We start from the raw sequence: 19,859 nt of genomic DNA on the forward strand, positions 1-19,859 counted from the left end.
TTATTAAAAAAAGTTTTTTCCTATTTTTCTACGCAAAATTTGGGGTGCGTCTTATAATCCGGAACGCGTTACACAGAGCAAAAAATATGGTATCTAATAACTGTTGGACACAGTAATGTTTCTGCCTGGAAATGAGGTTTATTGTACTAACAGAAAATGTGCAATCTCCACATCTGGAACTCAATAAGGTAACCGTACGAAACCGTTACCCTTTGCCTCCGATTCCCGAATTACTGGAAAGAGTCCGCCATGCTAAGGTGTTCTCTAAACTGGATCTTCTCCTGTCACTCTTGGGAAAATACAAAACCGGGGGCTAAAAAATAATTTTTGTGGAAAAAAAATATTTTTTATTTTCACAGCTCTGCGTTATAAACTGTAGTGAAACACTTGGGGGTTCAAAGTTCTCACAACACATCTAGATAAGTTCCTTGGGGGGGTGGGGGGGGGGTTTAGTTTCCAATACGGGGTCACTTGTGGGGGGTTTCTATTGTTTAGGCAGATCAGGGGCTCTCCAAACGCGACATGGTGTCCGATCTCAATTTCAGCAAATTTTGCATTGAAAAGTCAAATGGCGCTCCTTCCCTTCCGAGCTCTGCCATGTGCCCAAACAATGGTTTACCCCAACATATGGAGTATCGGCGTTCTCAGGACAAAAATTGTACAACGACTTTTGTGGTCCAATTTCTCCTGTTACCCTAAAATAAAACAAAATGGATCTGAAGTAAAAATTTTGTGAAAAGAAGTTAAATGTTCAATTTTTTTAAAACATTCCAAAAATTCCTGTGAAGCACCTGAAGGGTTAATAAACTTTTTGAATGTGGTTTTGAGTACCTTGAGGGGTGCAGTTTTTAGAATGGTGTTGCTTTTGGGCATTTTCTGTCAAATAGACCCCTCAAAGTCACTTCAAGTGTGAGGTGGTCCCTAAAAAAAATGGTTTTGCAAATTTTGTTGTAAAAATGAGAAATCGTTGGTCAATTTTTAACCCTTATAACTTCCTAACAAAAAAAATTATGTTTCCAAAATTGTGGTAATGTAAAGCAGACATGTGGGTAATGTTATTTATTAACTATTTTGTATGATATGACTCTCTAATTTAAGGGCATAAAAACTAAAAGTTTAAAAATTGCAAAATTTTCAAAATTTTCGCCAAATATCCATTTTTTTTCACAAATAAACGCAAGTCAAATCGAAGAAATTTGACCACTATCATAAAGTACAATATGTCACGAGAAAATCTCAGAATCACCAGGATCCGTTGAAGCATTTCAGAGTTATGACCTCATAAAGTTTCAGTGGTCAGAATTGAAAAAAATGGCCTGGTCGGGAAGTTGAAAACAGTCTTCGGGGTGAAGGGGTTAATGGCTGTGTTTTGAGTTATTTAACGGGCACACCAATTTTACATTGTTATACAAGCTGTACACTAACTACTTTACATTGTATTAAAGTGCCATATCTTCAATGTTGTCCCATGAAAAGATATAATAAATATTTACAAAAATGTGAGGGGATGTACTCACTTTTGTGATGTACTGTTTAAACTATATCACTACACATTATTGCAAATGGAAACACTGACATTCTTGTATGATACCGTTCAGGAATAATCTCCCATTGATGACACACATGCATGTCATATTCTGGGATTGGGTGAATTTAGGGATTTTCCTTAACTTCAGGTTTTGGAAAATGGAAAACATTGCTGGACATAACACCTGCAATATTCATAAGCTCCCATGATACCCTGCTTTACTTTTTAATGGTGAATGGTACATACCTCGAACTGGGTCCTTTTTGATGCGTGTTTTTTCATGGCCTCAACCTTTCCTTCTAAAGCAACTATAGTGTCTTCTATCTTTTCTACAGTCACCATAGTTTTTTCAATTTCATGCTAAAGAGAAAGCACAAGTTTTACAACATGCACAGTGATCCACTTCTGCAGTCATTAGGTCGGTCTGTATGTCATTATAATTTTTGGTGAGGATCAGAGAAGTCAGCCTCCACCTCCACACTCAGCCAACGGCACATCGGTGGTACACCAGAGCAATATGCCACTAAAATATTTGATAAAGGCAAACCCTTTAAAGCTTGGAGACATCTGCAATTTCCCAGTTAAATGTTCATTGCATTCCCATACAAATACATTGATCCAGATAATTATTGATCAACTAGATGGTGGCTTGATTCTAACACATCGGGTATTCTAGAATATGTACAGTATGTAGTTTATTTATGAAGTTTTCAGAATAATGCAATTTATACACATGATTCGGCCGGCCGCGACCAATTAGCGAAACGTGGTTCAAATTCCGCGCCAATTCGCGGGAGGACTGCGACTGTCGCTGATTGTTCGCGTCCGGGCGTGACCAATCAGTGAAGCCAGGACTGGCTCCAGGGTTTTGAGGGCCCCGGGCGAAAGAGTCTCAGTGGGCCCCCATCTTTAACACATACCACGATTCATGATGCACAGATACAGCAGAGAAATATAGCACAGCCAAGTAGCATACAGCCCACGTAGTATATAACAGCCCACGTAGTATATAACACAGCCATGTAGTATATAACACAGCCATGTAGTATATAACACAGCCATGTAATACATTCCACAGCCCACGTAGTAAATAGCACAGCCCACGTAGTAAATAGCACAGCCCACGTAGTATATAGCACAGCCCACGTAGTATATAGCACAGCCCACGTATTATATAGCACAGCCCACGTAGTATATAGCACAGCCACGTAGTAAATAGCACAGCCCACGTAGTATATAGCACAGCCCATGTAGTATATAGCACAGCCACTTAGTATATTGCCCAGCCCACGTAGTATATAATACAGCCCACGTAGTATATAACACAACCCACGTAGTATATAACACAGCCACGTAGTATATTGCCCAGCCATAGTATATAACCCAGCCCATGTAGTAAATAGCACAGCCCATGTAGCATATAGCACAGCCACGTAGTATATTGTCAAGCCCACGTAGTATATAACACAGCCCACGTAGTATATAACAGCCCACGTAGTATAACACAACCCACATAGTATATAGCACAGCCACATAGTATATTGTTGTGAATTTGCTTTTTGCTCCCTCTAGTGGTTACTAGTTTTTTGACTCTGGTTTTTCTGTCTTTCCTTTTATCCGCACCTGGGTCGTTAGTTAGGGGTGTTGCTATATAAGCTCCCTGGACCTTCAGTTCTATGCCTGGCAACGTAGTTATCAGAGCTAGTCTGCTGTGCTCTTGTCTACTGATCCTGGTTCCAGTTATATCAGCTAAGTCTGCCTTTTGCTTTTTGCTATTTGTTTTGGTTTTGTATTTTTGTCCAGCTTGTTCCAAATCTATATCCTGACCTTTGCTGGAAGCTTTAGGGGGCTGGTGTTCTCCCCCCGGACCGTTAGACGGTTCGGGGGTTCTTGAATTTCCAGTGTGGATTTTGATAGGGTTTTTGTTGACCATATAAGTTACCTTTCTTTATTCTGCTATCAGTAAGCGGGCCTCTCTGTGCTAAACCTGGTTCATTTCTGTGTTTGTCATTTCCTCTTACCTCACCGTCATTATTTGTGGGGGGCTTCTATCCAGCTTTTGGGTCCCCTTCTCTGGAGGCAAGAAAGGTCTTTGTTTTCCTCTACTAGGGGTAGCTAGATTCTCCGGCTGGCGCGTGTCATCTAGAATCAACGTAGGAATGATCCCCGGCTACTTCTAGTGTTGGCGTTAGGAGTAGATATATGGTCAACCCAGTTACCACTGCCCTATGAGCTGGATTTTTGTATTCTGCAGACTTCCACGTTCCTCTGAGACCCTCGCCATTGGGGTCATAACAGTATATAGCACAGCCCACGTAGTAAATAGCACAGCCCACGTAGTATATAGCACAGCCCACGTAGTAAATAGCACAGCCCACGTAGTAAATAGCACAGCCCACGTAGTAAATAGCACAGCCACGTAGTATATAGCACAGGCCACGTAGTAAATAGCACAGACACGTAGTATATTGCCCAGCCACGTAGTATATTGCTCAGCCACGTAGTATATAGCTCAGATATGTAGTATCTAACACAGGCCACGCAGTATCTAACACAGCCCACGTAGTATATAGCAATGTGGGCACCATATCTCTGTTAAAAAAAAGAATGAAAATAAAAAATTGTTATATACTCACCTTCCGTCGGCCCGGCCCAGATCCAGCCGAGGCGCTTACCGATGCTCCTCGCGATGCTTCGGTCCCAAGAGTACATGGCGGTCTCGCGAGATGATGACATAGCTACATCATCATCTTGCGAGACCGAAATGCATGGACAGGTCACCGAAGCGTCGCGAGGAGCGGGAAAGGCCTGGGCTGGATCCAGAAGGTGAGTATATAATGATTTTTTATTCTTTTTAACATTAGATCCCGTGCCAATGTCGCTGATTGGACGCGCCCTGCCGGCGCGACCAATCAGCGAAGCGTGATTTAAATCCCGCGCCAATGTCGCTGATTGGTTGTGCCGGCTGGGCGCCCAATCAGCGAAGCGCGATTTAAATCCCGCGCCAATGTCGCCCAATCAGCGAAGCATGATTTAAATCCAGCGAAGCTGGATTTAAATCCCGCGGCAATGTCGCTGATTGGTGGCGCCGGCTGGGCGCGACCAATCAGCGAAGCGGGATTTAAATCCCGCGCCAATGTCGCTAATTGGTGGCGCCGGCTGGGCGCGACCAATCAGCGAAGCGGTGGGACCAGAGCATCGCGAGCTGCAGGAAAAGCTGCTGCGGAGGCGACGGAAGGTGAGAATATCACGATTTTTAATTTGTTTTTAAATTATATCTTTTTACTATTGATGCTGCATAGGCAGCATCAATAGTAAAAAGTTTGTCACATAGGGTTAATAGCAGCGTTAACCGACTGCGTTACACCGCGTTATAACGCAGTCGGTTTAACGGACTGCTACGCTATGTGGGCGGCGGGCGCTGACTGGGGGGGTAGTATAGAGGGGGCACTGACTGCAGGCGAGTAGGGAACGGCCGGACTGTGCCCGTCGCTCCCAAGAGTGCATTGCCGTCTCGCGAGATATTAACGTGCGGTCTCGCGAGACCGCTATATCATATCGCGAGACCGCAATGCATGGACCGGTCACCGGAGCGTCGCGAGGAGCGGGAAAGGCCTGGGCTGGATCCGGAAGGTGAGTATATAATGATTTTTTATTATTTTTAACTTTAGATCTTTTTACGATTGATGCCGCATAGGCAGCATCAATAGTAAAAAGTTTGTCACACAGGGTTAATAGCAGCGTTAACGGACTGTGTTACACCGCGGCATAACGCGGTCCGTTAACGCTGCCATTAACCCTGTGTGAGCGCTGACTGGAGGGGAGTATGGAGCGGCCATTTTGCCGCCAGACTGTGCCCGTCGCTGATTGGTCGTGGCTGTTTTGCCGCGACCAATCAGCGACTTGGGATTTCCGTTACAGACAGACAGAAAGACGGAAGTGACCCTTGGACAATTATATAGTAGATTACCACCAGCAATCAGAGGGATAAAGCTAAAAAAACTATTCAGAAAATGCAGCACCTACCTCCAGAGACTCCAGAGTGTCTTCATACACGTTCATTTTATGCTGCTCTTCCAGAATGTCTTTGGCCAGATTCTTCACCTTGTGCACTTTAGTTACCGGCAATCTGAGTTTCTTACAGAGCTTTAGAAGCCTAAACCAACCATCAAACACCCGTAAATACCAGCCAGATTTTATGAGAACCTGCACCACATTTATAAAATACATACACTAGCTCCAAAAATAAATACATTTAGGAAATTATGTCCCATTTTAGGAAGAACTTTCCCCAAACACTGTCACAAGTAGATGTCAGTGGTTGTTCCCTAGAGGAGTCACACACATTATAATATATATATATATATATATATATATATATATATATATATATATATTTTTTTTTTGCCTTAGTCCAGTAATTTCAGCGAACCCAGCGATATGAGCCAACCATCTAATGTGTATGGAGCCGCCTGCCTCTTCTGCGACAGATGAAGTGAGAAGGGTCGGGACTGTTGGAATTCACATGCCAGGATTTTTTGTGCTTCATAATATAAGATAAAAGTGTGACAATGACTTTCTGCACTCTTCCAACAGAAAACTCAAACTGCTCAGCTGTTTAAGTGTATTGCGAGAAATGGCTGAGCATGAATTTGAGAGATAGCTATGTGCCCATGGTAAGTAATCGGCAGCACTTTGAACGCAGCACATGTCCGCTGCGTCCAAAGCGCTGCCGGCTTTTGAACACAGGTGATTCCACATATGTTCATTGAATCGTGCGGAATCATTGCGTCCAACACATTGTACGGGTGACATTTATCTTGTGGAGACTTGCGTCTCCGCAAGATAAATTGACATGCTGCAGTCTGGACGCCGCATATCAGTCTCCGCGGGGAAGCAGCGTGCGTCTCAGCACGCATAGTTGGAGATGGAACTTCTTAAAATCCCATCCACTATGCTGTAACACCTGGCCGCTGCGGGGTGGACACTGTGGATGTACGCAGCGTCCATCCCGCAGCGTTTACTGACCGTGGGAACATACCCTAAAGGTGCATGGCGCGCTTGAGACTTGTTAGAAGAAATGATAATTATGTCCCCAAGACACCTAATAACCTACAGTATGTATATATACATACACATACAACTCAATGATCATAGTGAGGTTAGCAGAATCAGGCACCAATGATTAACAGCATCCTTTAAAACACAGGTCAGACGGATGGCAGCCATGACTGACTTGTACCAAGGAGCACAATGGAAATTACCTTTGCTTAAGATGAGAGAGAGGATGTTTTGGATATTTAATGGCTGAAAGTCTTTTCCTGCTCAATACTGACCTAGGACACAATAAGTAAAATTTGCAATTAAAACGGCCTTTGTAAAAGGCAATTAATTTTGTAAAAACATGTCAATCGGCCATCCAGAATATATAAGAATATACCCATCAAGAACCTTCCATGAAGCCGAAGAATTCTTTAGAGGAATTTAAAATTGTAGGAACTACTAGTTGAACACATTATGTCACACAGTTGATGCAGTGTCATTTCCTTCATATAACACATATCAACATTCTCTATCAACTTACAATGTGGTCTGGTTCTGGTATTGTGGTTATGATTTTAAAGAAAATCCATCAGAAGGTTTTTTCTAAGTAATCTGACAGCAGAATGATTCCAGTGTTGTATCACTTAGGTGCAGCGCTTGTGATAGAATTATAGTTTTCTCTGCTGCAGATATAGGAGAGGTAAGAATACGAAACCTTGTGTTAAGGTACCTTCACACTAAGCGACTTTGCAGCGAGAACGACGACGATCCGTGACGTTGCAGCGTCCTGGATAGCGATCTTGTTTTGTTTGACACGCAGCAGCGATCTGGATCCCGCTGGTCGGAGCTAGAAGTCCAGAACTTTATTTCGTCGCTTGATCACCCGCTGTCATCGCTGTATCGGCGTGTTTGACGCTGATACAGCGATGTGTTCACTTGTAACCAGGGTAAACATCGGGTTACTAAGTGCAGGGCCGCGCTTAGTAACCCGATATTTACCCTGGTTACCATTGTAAAAGTAAAAAAAAAACACTACATACTCACCTTCTGATGTCTGTCACGTCCCCCAGCGTCCACAGGGTTACGAGCTGCTGCCGAGAACTTCCTGCACTGACTGTCAGCGCCGGCCATAAAGCAGAGCACAGCGGTGATGTCACTGCTGTGCTCTACTTTACTGCCGGCGCTCACAGTCAGTGCAGGAAGCTCTGAGCAGCAGCGAGTAACCGTGTGGACGCCGGGGGACGTGACAGACATCAGAAGGTGAGTATGTAGTGTTTTTTTTTTACTTTTACAATGGTAACCAGGGTAAATATCGAGTTACTAAGCGCGGCCCAGCGCTTAGTAACCCGATATTTACCCTGGTTACCCGGGTGCTGCAGGGGGACTTCGGCATCGTTGAAGACAGTTTCAACGATGCTGAAGTCGTTCCCCTGATCGTTGGTTGCTGGAGAGAGCTGTCTCTGTGACAACTCCCCAGCGACCTAAACAGCGACGCTGCAGCGATCGGCTCGTTGTCTATATCGCTGCAGCGTCGCGGAGTGTGACGGTACCTTAACCCTGGCCACACCACTAACTAGCAGCTTTTTGTGTACACTGTATATTGACAGAATGGTGCTTATAAGTGCTGAGGGAGTGGTTGGACTAGTAGGCAGCTTGTCCTGTGGTGAATCTCCTGCAATAAATCCACTGATTTTATTTAAACAGCCAAACACAGCCCAGTGACATCACTGGAGTCAGAGTCTCAGCTACTACATCATGGTGCGGTCTGATTACATAGCAAAAACTTGCTGACAGATTCCCTTTATTGGGAAAAATAGAGTTAAATGGTTTATCAGATCAAGCCACCCTCTTCTATTGCTCCATGGGCCAATTCTAGTTTGGCCACTATCTGTGTTTAATATTTCAGCAATGCGTGCTACAGGACCACCACCACCTCCTCTTCCTCCTGTAGGATAAGAAGACAATCTTGCATCCGAAGTAAAAACTTGGATGGGACTGTCCCTTCGTATCATTGTCATTGTGAAATCTGGTGACAGGTGCACTTTAAGGGTAAGTTCACACCAGGCTTTTTTTTCTGCAACAAAAACTGATCTCGCGACGGGAAAGAAGATGGAGAAGAAAAGCATGTTTTTCTTGCGTTTTTTTTTTTTTTTTGCTGCGGTTTTAGCATGCTAGATTTGTCTCTTGTGCATGCTGATTAAGTTTAGTATTGAAGAAAGTCCTATAGAATCAGGTTTTGGCATAAAAAAACGCAGCAAAATCTGATACCTGCTTTTTTTCACCACCCATTCATTTCAATGGGTGAAAAATGCTGAAAATACGCTGAAGAAGTGACATGCTCCATTGTTCCAAAAACGCAGCAAAGCACAAAATCCTGATGACAAAAAAAAAACAAGCTGGGTGCATGAGATTTCTGAAATCTCAGACTTTGCTGGTACTGTAAAACGCACCTAAAAATTTGCATTAAAAAAATGCATCAAAAAATGCCCCGTTTGAACTTAGCCTAAGGCAGTCCTACCAAACTTTACCACAACTAACAGACCCAACACCACATTTCTCAAATACGACAAGAATGTTCTAAAATGGTAAGGTGGAAAGTCGTCTTGGTAGGAGTCATGCTGTTCATAAAACTTTTTCAGTAGAAAGTACAGCTAAAAATTCTCTTAGGCCTCTTACATAAGCCCTGGTGATTCTTGAACAGGAAAATGAGATCTGTGGTCCGTGTGCCATCCATATGTACGTATGTGACATCCATGTATCCATTTACTGTCCATGTGTCACGTACCATCGCCTGGGAAGAAGAGGTATAGTTTGCACTGTTCCCAGGCGCCGGCTGCTAAAGAGAGCTCTCATAATTTTGGTTTGGTCTCCCTGAGATCAGTGCAACCAGGCAACAATGATGGGAGTTGTAATCAGCACCCGCTGTGTACATTCTGTGTAAGATTACAGATTACGGTAAATTTAAAAAAAAAAAAAAAAAAAAAATGGCATGGGCTCCCGTGCAATTTTTTAAAACAGCAAAGGGAAAGCCCATGGCTCGTGGCTGATTTTAATAATCTGGGAAAAGGGACAATATCTCAAAAGTTCACAGGCTATTAACCCCTTTCTGACAGTAGATGTACTATCCAGTCCATGTGCCCTGGGCCCGTCTGACCATGGACGGGATAGTACGTCATAGCCGATCGGCCACGCACACGAGTGGTGTGCGGCCGATCGGAGCCGGGTGTCAGCTGATTTTCACAGCTGACACCCAGCACTAAGTGCCAGGAGCAGTCCCGGGCCGTTCCCGTTACTTTAACCCCCGGAACACTGTGATCAAACATGATCGCAGGGTTCCGGAGCGGGTACAGGGGCTGACAGCACCTCTGCCTTTGGATCGGAATCGGAGACCCCGCGGCACGCCACGGGGTCCCGATCGCTGCCATGGAGAACAGATGTTGCCATGACAACATCCGGCTCTCCAGAGCTGAGACACATCCTGTCATGCGCAGTGCATGTCAGGAAGTCTCTCAGGTTAGTGAACAGAAGCTGCAGCGCTGACAGCTTCTATAGCATGCAGATCTGCATGCTATAGAAGCGATTAGCCTGCACAAAATGAGTGTCCCATAGTGGGATACAGTGTAAAAGTAAAAATGAAATTAAAAAAATAAAAAATACAAATTTTTAAAAAATATTTAAAAAATTATAAAATAATAATAAAAAAACTATTTATTCCATCAATAAATATTTGAATAAAAAAAAATATAAACAATAAAAGTACACATATTTGGTATTGTTGCGTCCTAGTTAACCCCTTTAGTGAACACCATTAAAAAAAAAGGCAAGCCAAAAAAAAAATGCTTTATCATCATACCGCCGAACAAAAAATTGAATAACACGCGATCAAAAACACAGATATAAATAAACGTGGTACTGCTGAAAACGTCATCTTGTCCCACAAAAAACAAGCCACCATACAGCTCCATCAGCAGAAAAATAAAAAAGTTATAGCTCTCAGAATAAAGCTATGCAAAAATAATAATTTTTTATAACACTGTTTTTATTGTATAAAAGCGCAAAAACATAAAAAATGATATAAATGAGGTATCGCTGTCATCATACTGACCCGAATAATAAAACTGCCTTATTAATTTTACCACGCTATAAACGCTCCCCCCCCCCAAAAAAAAGAAAAATTTATGAATTGCTGGTTTTTGTTCATTCTGCCTCCCAAAAATTGGAATAAAAAGATCAAAAAATATCATGTGCCCGAAAATGGTACGAATAAAAATGTCAACTCGTCCCGCACAAAACAAGACCTCACATGATTCTGTGGGCCAAAATACGGAACAACTATAGCTCTCAAAATGTGATGAAAAAACTATTTTTTGCAGTAAAAAACGTCTTTTAATGTGTGACAGCAGCCAAACATAAAAACCCGCTATAAAAACCTGCTATAAATAGTAAATCAAACCCTCCTTCATTACCCCCTTAGCTAGGGAAAAATAACAAAAAAACTGTATTTATTTCCATTTTCCCATTAGGGTTGGGGCTAAAGTTAGGATTGGGGCGTGTTGCAGTTAGAATTGGGGGGTTTCCACTGTTTAGGCACATCAGGGGCTCTCCAAACGCGACATGGCGTCTGATCTCAATTCCAGCCAATTTTGCATTGAAAAGTCAAACGGGGCTCCTTCCCTTCCGAGCTCTGCCATGCACTCAAACTGTGGCTTACCCCCACATATGGGGTATCAGCATACTCAGGACAAATTGCACAACAACTTTTGGGGTCCAATTTCTCCTGTTACCTTTGGGAAAATAAAAAATTATGGGCGAAAAGATCATTTTTTGTTAAAAAAATATGATTTTTTATTTTTACGGCTCTATATTATAAACTTCTGTGAAGCACTTGGGGGTTCAAAGTGCTCACCACACATCTAGATAAGTTACTTAGGGGGTTTACTTTCCAAAATGGTGTCATTTGTGGTTTTTTTTCACTGTTTAGGCAGATCAGGGGCTCTCCAAACGAGACATAGCGTCCGGTCTCAATTCCAGCCAATTTTGCATTGAAAAGTCAAATGGCGCTCCTTCCCTTCCGAGTTCTGCTATGCGTCCAAACAGTGGTTTACCTGCATATATGGGAGTAACAGCGAACTCAGGACAAATTGTACAACAACTTTTGGGGTCCAATTTCTCTTGTTACCCTTGATAAAACAAATTAAATCTGAAGTAACTTTTTTGTGAAAAAAAGTTGTGTTCATTTTTTTTTTTAAACATTCCAAATATGCCTGTGAAGCACCAGAAGGGTTAATAAACTTCTTGAATGTGGTTTTGCGCACCTTGAGGGGTGCTGTTTTTAGAATGGTGTCACTTTTCGGTATTTTCTATCATATAGACCCCTCAAAGTGACTTCAAATGCTGTATATGGTCCCTAAAAAAAAATGGTGTTGTAAAAACACCGGATTACGTACCGGTAATGCTCTTTTATAGAGCCACGACAGCACCCACTTGAGAGAGGGGATCCGCCCCTAGGAACAGGAAACCCTATGGAGAGATAAAAGGGGCGGTCCCCCTCGCTCCCACAGTTGGGTTACAGAGATTGCGAGGAACCGCCCACCAGATTTAGTAGGCAATTTGATATCAGCTTTTATCATTAGTTAACTTAGTATGGCTAACTACAAGAACCAAAAAACACCCTTAATCGTGCTTTTATAAAAATAACTTAATAGGGTGGGAAGTAAAGGGGTGCTGTCGTGGCTCTATAAAAGAGCATTACCGATACGTAATCCGGTGTTTTCTCTTCGCCACGACAGCACCCACTTGAGAGACTTTCAGAGATAGTCATTTGGGAGGGATCACAGTGTTAAGAACTGATCTACCAAAAGACAGGTCAGATTAAGAAGATAAATCCAATCTATAGTGATTATAGAATGTAGTGGGAGAAGCCCAAGTTGCGGCCTTACATATCAGTTCTATTGGAACTTCTGCTCGCTCGGCCCAGGATGATGCTATCGCCCGAGTGGAGTGTGCTTTTACAGTCTCAGGCGGGTTCTCCCCTTTGGATGAATAGGCCAGACATATTGCATCCCGAATCCACCGAGATAAAGTGCCCTTCGTGATTCCATCTCCTTTTCTATGGCCCTGGAAGGAAATAAAGAGAGCCCTGCTCTTCCTCCAGGCGCTAGTTCTATCTAAATAGGCTAATATGGCCCTCCTCACATCTAATGTGTGGTATTTTTGTTCTTCCTGATTCGTAGGGTTATCATAGAAGGAGGGAAGAAAAATTTCTTGTGATCTATGAAATTTAGTGCATACTTTGGGTAAGTAGGAAGGGTCTGTTTTTAGGACAATTCTGTCTGGAAATATAGACATAAATGGTGGATCTATCGATAATGCCTGTATGTCGCTTACTCTTCTAGCTGATACCAAAGCAACAAGAAGAGCTGTCTTGATGGAAACATGTTTTATGTGAGCTGAATGTAGTGGCTCAAAGGGGTGGTCTGTTAGAGCTTCAAGGACTAAATTAACATCCCAAGGTGGTATATGGGGAATTTGGACTGTCTCTGATCTTTGGCAAGCTGCGATAAACCTGGCTACCCACTTGTTACCTGCAATATCATGAGCATATAAAGCACCAAGCGCAGAAATGTGTACTTTTAAGGTACTGACTGCCAGACCTAAATCGCGCCCTTTTTGAAGAAATTCTAGGACCATAGGGATCTGAATCTCGTTTGATAGTGCTGTTGGGTAGAGGTTTAAGAATTTTTTCCACACTCTCACATAAATGGATGTGGTAGATTTTTTCCTACTTAGTAGCAGAGTGTCAATTACTTTGTTAGAAAATCCTCTCATTTTTAGCAGCCGCCTCTCAAATGCCAGGCAGTCAACCGCAGACCCTTCACCTGAGGGTGGTTGAAGGGGCCTTGGGAGAGCAGATCCTGATCCTCCGGAAGGATCCACGGGTCTGAAATTGACATAATTCTCAGCCAGGAGAACCATGGCCTCTTGGGCCAAAATGGAGCTATTAAGATCACATGAGCTCTGTCCTCCCTTATCTTCCTGATCACCGTTGGAAGAAGTATTAGTGGGGGAAAGGCATATGCTTTCTGGAATGTCCATGGGACTTGCAGAGCATCGAAGATATCTGGATTGTCGGATCGGAACAATGAAGCGAACCTTTTGACTTGTCTGTTGTGTCTCGTCGCAAAAAGGTCTCTCTCGGGAGTACCCCATTTTTTGATTATCATTAAAAAGATACGACGGCTGAGAACCCACTCTCCTTGGCGGAGAGTGTGGCGGCTGAGGAAATCCGCTTTTGGATTGTCGACTCCTCTTACATGCAGTGCTGATAAGGATAGGAGGTGCTCCTCTGCTATGGATAGAATGTCGCCGGCTATACACATGAGAGCTTCTGATCTTGTTCCCCCTTGGTGGTTTATGTATGCCACCGCTGTCATGTTATCTGAAAAGATTCTTGTATGCGTTCCGTGTAACTGCGGAAGAAATTTACATATGGCATGATAGATAGCCTTCAGTTCTTTTTGATTAGAGGAATCATTCGATTCTCTAGGAGACCACAGACCTTGAACTATTTGATCTCCTAAGTGTGCTCCCCAACCACTAGGACTGGCATCGGTAAAGAGTGTTTTTGAAGGTTTAACCACCCAGGGAACCCCACTGGTAAAATGACTCTGGTCTAACCACCAGGTAAGAGAATCTACCACGTCAGATGGTAAAGATAACCGACTATCCAATTGGCCTTGTAACCTCTCTTCTTCCTGTAGAATTTTATATTGTAATTTTCTACTATGGAATTGGGCCCATGGGACAGCTGGGATACATGATGTAAAGGAACCAAGAAGGGACATCCCTTCTCTTAGGGAAATTAGGGGTTTATTAATCACCGATTGTACCTTGTTTATAATTGCTAATTGTTTAGAGTCGGGAAGAAAGCACCTTTGATTTGTAGAATCTAGAATAAGCCCTAGGAATGTTTGTCGAGTTGTGGGGGACAACCTGGATTTCTCCCAGTTTACTAACCACCCCAATTCCTGTAGGGACGAAATTGTATCAAGTACTCGTTGATGGCATTGGGAAAGAGAGTTGCCCACTATAAGAAGGTCATCTAAATATGGTATTACAAGAGTGTCTTTTAATCTCAAATATGACATTACTTCTGACATTAATTTTGTGAAGACTCTCGGAGCTATCGACAGTCCAAAGGGCATTGCTGTATATTGATAATGCCTTATCTGACCTTCCATTATAACTGCCACCCGTAGATATTGCTGATGTTCAATGAAGATTGGTAGATGGTAATACGCATCTTTAAGGTCAAGTACTGCCATAAAGCAATGGGGAAACAGGAGCTTTATAGTTGATCGTATAGACTCCATTTTAAAGGTTTGGTTTTCTAAGAAGACGTTTAGTCTTTTTAGGTTAATTATTGTTCTAAATGATCCGTCTGGTTTTGGAATCAAAAATAGAGGGGAATAAAAACCCCTTCCTTTTTGATGAGAAGGGACTTCCACTAGTACCCCTTTGGACAGGAGATTTATTATTTCCTGTTCCAAGGCCTCTTGTTGTGAATGAGACTTTAAGGAAGTCAATAAGAATGAGTCCGGAGGGACTCGGGCAAATCTTAATTTAAGACCCGTAGATATAAGGCTAGTTGCCCATGGATTGGAAGTCATTGTCAGCCATTGTGTCAGACCTGCCGATTTGGCAGCTAGCCGTATGGAATCAGCTGAGGAATCCGCCAAAAAGGCTGTAGCTCCTCTAATTAACGGTATGGAAGAGATCAGTCTATCTCGGGAAAGGCCGCTCTTTAATCCTTCTTCTAAATCATTTAACCAGACCAACATGGACCTGGCAGTGCATGTGGCTGATATAGCCGGCCTGAAGGCTCCAGTACAGGATTCCCATGCTCTTTTTAAGATGGTATCCGCTTTCCGGTCCAGCGGGTCTTGCAAGGAGCCGGAATCTTCTACGGGTAGCAAAGATTTTTTAGAAGTGGAAGCCACTGCTGCATCTACCTTCGGGGCTTTTAACCATATAGAGAAATCTTCGTCATTAAAGGGATAGCGTCTTTTTGACGAAGACGGCAATCCTCTTTGTCCCTGGCTTTCCCACTCCTTTTTTACTACATTTTTAATTGCTGGAATTACAGGGAAAGAAGGTTTTTTCCTCTCTGACAGGCCTGCAAACATCACGTCCTGTGGTGTTTTAGGGATTTTTGTGTCTTCAATACCCATGGTGTTACAAACTGATCTTACTAAATTATCGATACTGTCTGTGGGAAAGCATGTATCCCGCTCATCATCTGAGGAAATGATCCTTTGGGAACCATCCGAATCTTTATCTTCAGTCCCAGAGGACTGCTCAGACCTGGGGGAATTATATTTTTTTCTACCCTCGGGAATTTTTTCCGAGCTTCGGAAGGCCTGTAATTCTTCCCTAATCATACTCCTTATATCTTCCGACCTTACTGAAGACTCCTCACGTAAGGTGGATTCGATGCAAGACTGGCACAGCTTCTTTAAATAATTATCGGGGAGCGGCTGAGAGCATAAAGCACATTGTATGTGTTTGGTTTTCCCCGTTCTTTTTGCCTAAGGAATATAGACAAAGAGGGGGAGTGTAATCAGCCTAAGAGGGTACACACACACACACTCACCCAGTGAGGTGGTTGTTACAATACCGGCTGATGAGGAGGAGACGGAGGCACAGATGGAACCGACCGGCCTGATTTCTTATCTCTGGCGCTTTTGGAAGAAGATGATCTGCGACTGCTGCTTGTTCGGCTACTAGGCGCAATAGCGGTGACTTCGGATGAAGCCATCGCCGAGTCCTGTGGAGATGCCATGATGGACGCCGGAGGATCAGTGCCGGCGTCCTTTTCTAATGGGGGCCGCCATCTTTTTCCTGCCGCACCCGGAAGTGACCGCTACATCCGGGTCGCGGCTATTCAGTATGCGCCTGCGCTCCCACCAGCATCAGCGCAGGCGCCGTCCTCCTCCTGTTTCACCCCGGAAGTTGCGATCTGCTTCCGGGGGATAATATACCGGACCCACGCTGCCTGCGCACCATGAGGGATGGCGCCGCAGGATCTCCTTACCCCAGCGATTTGGTCCTTGCAGGTCTGCTGGGTGGATCTCCATGAGCCAGGCGACTCCCCGGACCTGGCCTCACAGTCTCTGCCAGCAGAGGGGGGAAGCTGCCATAGGACCCCCGACGCTGCTTCCAGCATCTGGAGCCCTTGCCGTCCCATAAAGGTAAACTGCGCAAGCGGCATCCAGGCTGGGCATCCTCTTCTCCAAGGGTCTCCCGTAGGAACAGGAAACCAACTGTGGGAGCGAGGGGGACCGCCCCTTTTATCTCTCCATAGGGTTTCCTGTTCCTAGGGGCGGATCCCCTCTCAAGTGGGTGCTGTCGTGGCGAAGAGAAAATGAGAAATAGCTGCTCAACTTTTAACCCTTATAACTCCCTAACAAAAAAAATGGTTCCAAAATTGTGCTGATGTAAATTAGACATGTGGAAAATGTTACTTATTAAATATTTTGCATGACATATCTGTGTGATTTAAGGGCATGAAAATTCAAAGTTGGAAAATTGCGAACTTTTCAAAATTTTCGCCAAATTTCCATTTTTTTCACAAACGCAAGTCATATTAAAGAAATTTTACCACTACGTAATATTGGTAAAATATAATATGAAGTACAATATGTCATAAGAAAACATTGTCAGAATCACCAGGATCCGTTGACGCGTTCTAGAGTTTTAACCTCATAAAGGGACAGTGATCAAAATTGTACAAATTGGCCTGGTCATTAACAAGCAAACCACCCTTGGGGGTAAAGGGGTTAATAGCAGCTCACAGCTACCAGAAAAAAAAACTACGCAGGGTCCCCTTGTAAATTCAAATCAGCAAAGTATAAACAGACAGCTTTGGGCTCATATTAATAGCCTGGGAAGGGGCCAGAGATATTGCCCCCCTCCCAGGCTACCAACATCAGCCCTCAGCCGCCCCAGAAATGGCGCATCCATAAGATGCAACAAATCTGGCACTTGGCCTTGCTCTTCCCACTTGCCCTGTGGCGGTTGCAAGTGGGGTGATAGACTTGGGGTTGAGGTCAGCTTTGTATCGGCAGCTGACATCAAACCAAGGGGTTAGTAATGGAAACCCATCTATAAAGACTACTATCTTCCCCCATAGTAAGTTTGGAAATAAACAGCAAGGATAAAATCCTGTATTTGAAATGAAACTCACACTGTTTTACACATTTATTTTAAAAATAAAAAACAAAGTTATACTAACCTTTCCAACTAAAACCCATTGAAGCCCATGTCCCCAGTAAAAAAATAAGTAAAAAAAAAAAACAACCATATCCCTCATCTGTCCGACGTGAAGATAATCCATACTGTCCCACACCGTAATCCATCTGTGCGACATCTGATTTTGAAACTGAACGGTGGCATGATGCGACCGTTCAGGCCGAAACCGTGGAGACACTGAGCTGCTGAGAGTGCATCTTCAGTGACGAGTGGAGATGTCATAAAGGTTACCGCCGGTCACTGAAGCTGCAATTCCCATGGGCACGACAACTGATGTGGCCCTCCAGCAACAGATATCTGCCATAAAAGTGACAGCAGACATGTTATGAATTATTTTACCACATTTTTTCTTGCTTTAAATTTTCTTTTCCCTATTTTCCTCCTCTAAAACTTAGATGTGTCTTATGTTCTGGTGAATCATATTGTCTGGAAAATATGGTGTAATTGGATCAATCAAATTATTGTCAGACCTGCAACCATCATTAGAACATATGGCAAAGTGCACAGTATAGAATATTTATAAATTAATATAACTTACATCTCTGCAACGGTCAAACAAGCCTCAATATGCTGTAAAACGGCAGTGTGAAGGGGAACTGCATTTTGCCTTTTTAACAGCCACACATCCTTGTCATTAGTTGAATTACTACCTGTAGGCAGATCACATATATATCATCGTGAAACCTAATCTTAACACCAGTGAATACATACAACCTAAGTTGATGTGCCAGAAATAATGACGTGCTTTGTCATTTACTTTGTCTTTTCCCAGATGTTTGTTCTCCTGAGCCTTGCATCTTACGATTTTTGACCTGTGGACAAAAAATAAGTTCTGATTTCACTGACTTAATGAAATACTATCACCTATTAATCAGTCCAGTATAGCAAGCTACAGCCCAGTGACAGAATCAACACCGGCAGCAGGGGGGCACTGTGTGCAAGGATACCAGCTGAAAGCAATTGTCCTCTTAAAGTGAACTAGATGGCAGATACATACTGCCAGATGAATAGACAGAATGTATCATACTTGGCTGAAATCATACAGCCAGTGCCTGTTTCACTCAAAAACAATGCAGTGTTTCAGAGAAAAATACTTTAAAAGCTGCATGGGTGACTAGCCGAAAAGGTATGTTTTACTTTAAACATCACATTTCAATAAAACATGATTGCAATCATGCAGCCAGTGTCTGATACCTGCTGATGGTAGATGGGGTAGCATGTATCCTCCATCAGGTTACCTTTAAATTAATTACTTTGTCCTGATAATCTTACACACAAAGCCCCATGCTGCAGTCATTGATTTCTGAAACATACAAAACTGGAGGGATTAAAGGGACTCTGTCACATGAATTGGGAGGGAACAATTTTCAGCCATAGGGGTGGGGTTTTCGGGTGTTTGATTCACCCTTTCCTTACCCGCTGGCTGCATGCTGGCTGCAATATTGGATTGAAGTTCATTCTCTGTCCTCCATAGTACACGCCTGCGTAAGGCAAGATTGCCTTGTGCAGGCATGTATTACAGAGGACAGAGAATGAACTTCAATCCAATATTGCAGCCAGAAGGAAAGGGTGAATCAAACACCCGAAAACCCCGCCCCTATGGCTGAAAATTGTTCCCTCCAAATTCAGGTGACAGAGTCCCTTTAATACATGTTTAGTAAGATTTTAACATTGTAAAAAATATTGTAAAGCAGAAGCGTTTTTCCAGCTCGCATCAGAGCACTATCAGACTGATAGACTAAACCAACAGAAAATGGATGGCTAAGGCTGGTTTCACACTTGCGTTTTGATCTGCAGCATTTTAAAAAAAAACACAGGTGGTGAAAAAACGCATGTAAACGCATGCAAACGCTGCGTTTTTTAGGCGCATGCGTTTTTGCATGCAGAAAAAAAAAGCGGCGTTTTGACGCGTTTACATGCGTTTTTTCCTGCGTTTGCGTTTTTGAAACGCATGCTGAGAAGTGTGTGACAGCTGCCA

At 43.2% G+C, this 19,859-nt stretch overlaps 2 protein-coding genes across 6 annotated transcripts in view; both read right to left on the minus strand.

Moving 5' to 3' along the window:
* Positions 1–19,859, minus strand: part of LOC143764962 (centromere protein Q-like) — a 64,037-nt gene that overhangs the window by 21,397 nt on the left and 22,781 nt on the right. For 4 of the 5 annotated variants that reach the window (XR_013213307.1, XM_077251115.1, XM_077251114.1 and 1 more), the window contains exons 3-7: positions 18,639–18,693; positions 18,420–18,531; positions 6,793–6,864; positions 5,555–5,684; positions 1,775–1,888 (exon numbers count right to left, since the gene is read on the minus strand). Coding sequence is in view for 4 of the 5 variants with exons in the window: in XM_077251115.1 (XP_077107230.1) it covers positions 1,775–1,888; positions 5,555–5,684; positions 6,793–6,864; positions 18,420–18,531; positions 18,639–18,693 (483 nt within the window). In the remaining variant the exon portion in view is untranslated. The remainder of the gene's footprint in view (positions 1–1,774; positions 1,889–5,554; positions 5,685–6,792; positions 6,865–18,419; positions 18,532–18,638; positions 18,694–19,859) is intronic. The other variant, XM_077251117.1, reaches the window with a different exon arrangement.
* On the minus strand, positions 12,000–16,722 carry LOC143764961 (uncharacterized). The gene is made up of 2 exons (XM_077251112.1): positions 16,248–16,722; positions 12,000–16,158 (listed from the first exon to the last, which is right to left on the minus strand). Exons 1-2 carry the CDS (start codon positions 16,410–16,412, stop codon positions 13,402–13,404), a joined length of 2,922 nt encoding a protein of 973 aa, XP_077107227.1. The 5' UTR covers positions 16,413–16,722; the 3' UTR covers positions 12,000–13,401.

This window comes from Ranitomeya variabilis, chromosome 4 (genome assembly GCF_051348905.1).
Source record: "Ranitomeya variabilis isolate aRanVar5 chromosome 4, aRanVar5.hap1, whole genome shotgun sequence".
Classification (NCBI taxonomy): domain Eukaryota; kingdom Metazoa; phylum Chordata; class Amphibia; order Anura; family Dendrobatidae; genus Ranitomeya; species Ranitomeya variabilis.

Coding starts and splice junctions, on each gene's coding strand:
- LOC143764961 (XM_077251112.1), bottom strand. CDS start 16,412: ATGGCATCTCCACAGGACTCGGCGATGGCTTCATCCGAAGTCACCGCT. Junction 16,159..16,247: donor CGTCTCCTCCTCATCAGCCG/GTATTGTAACAA, acceptor TATATTCCTTAG/GCAAAAAGAACGGGGAAAAC.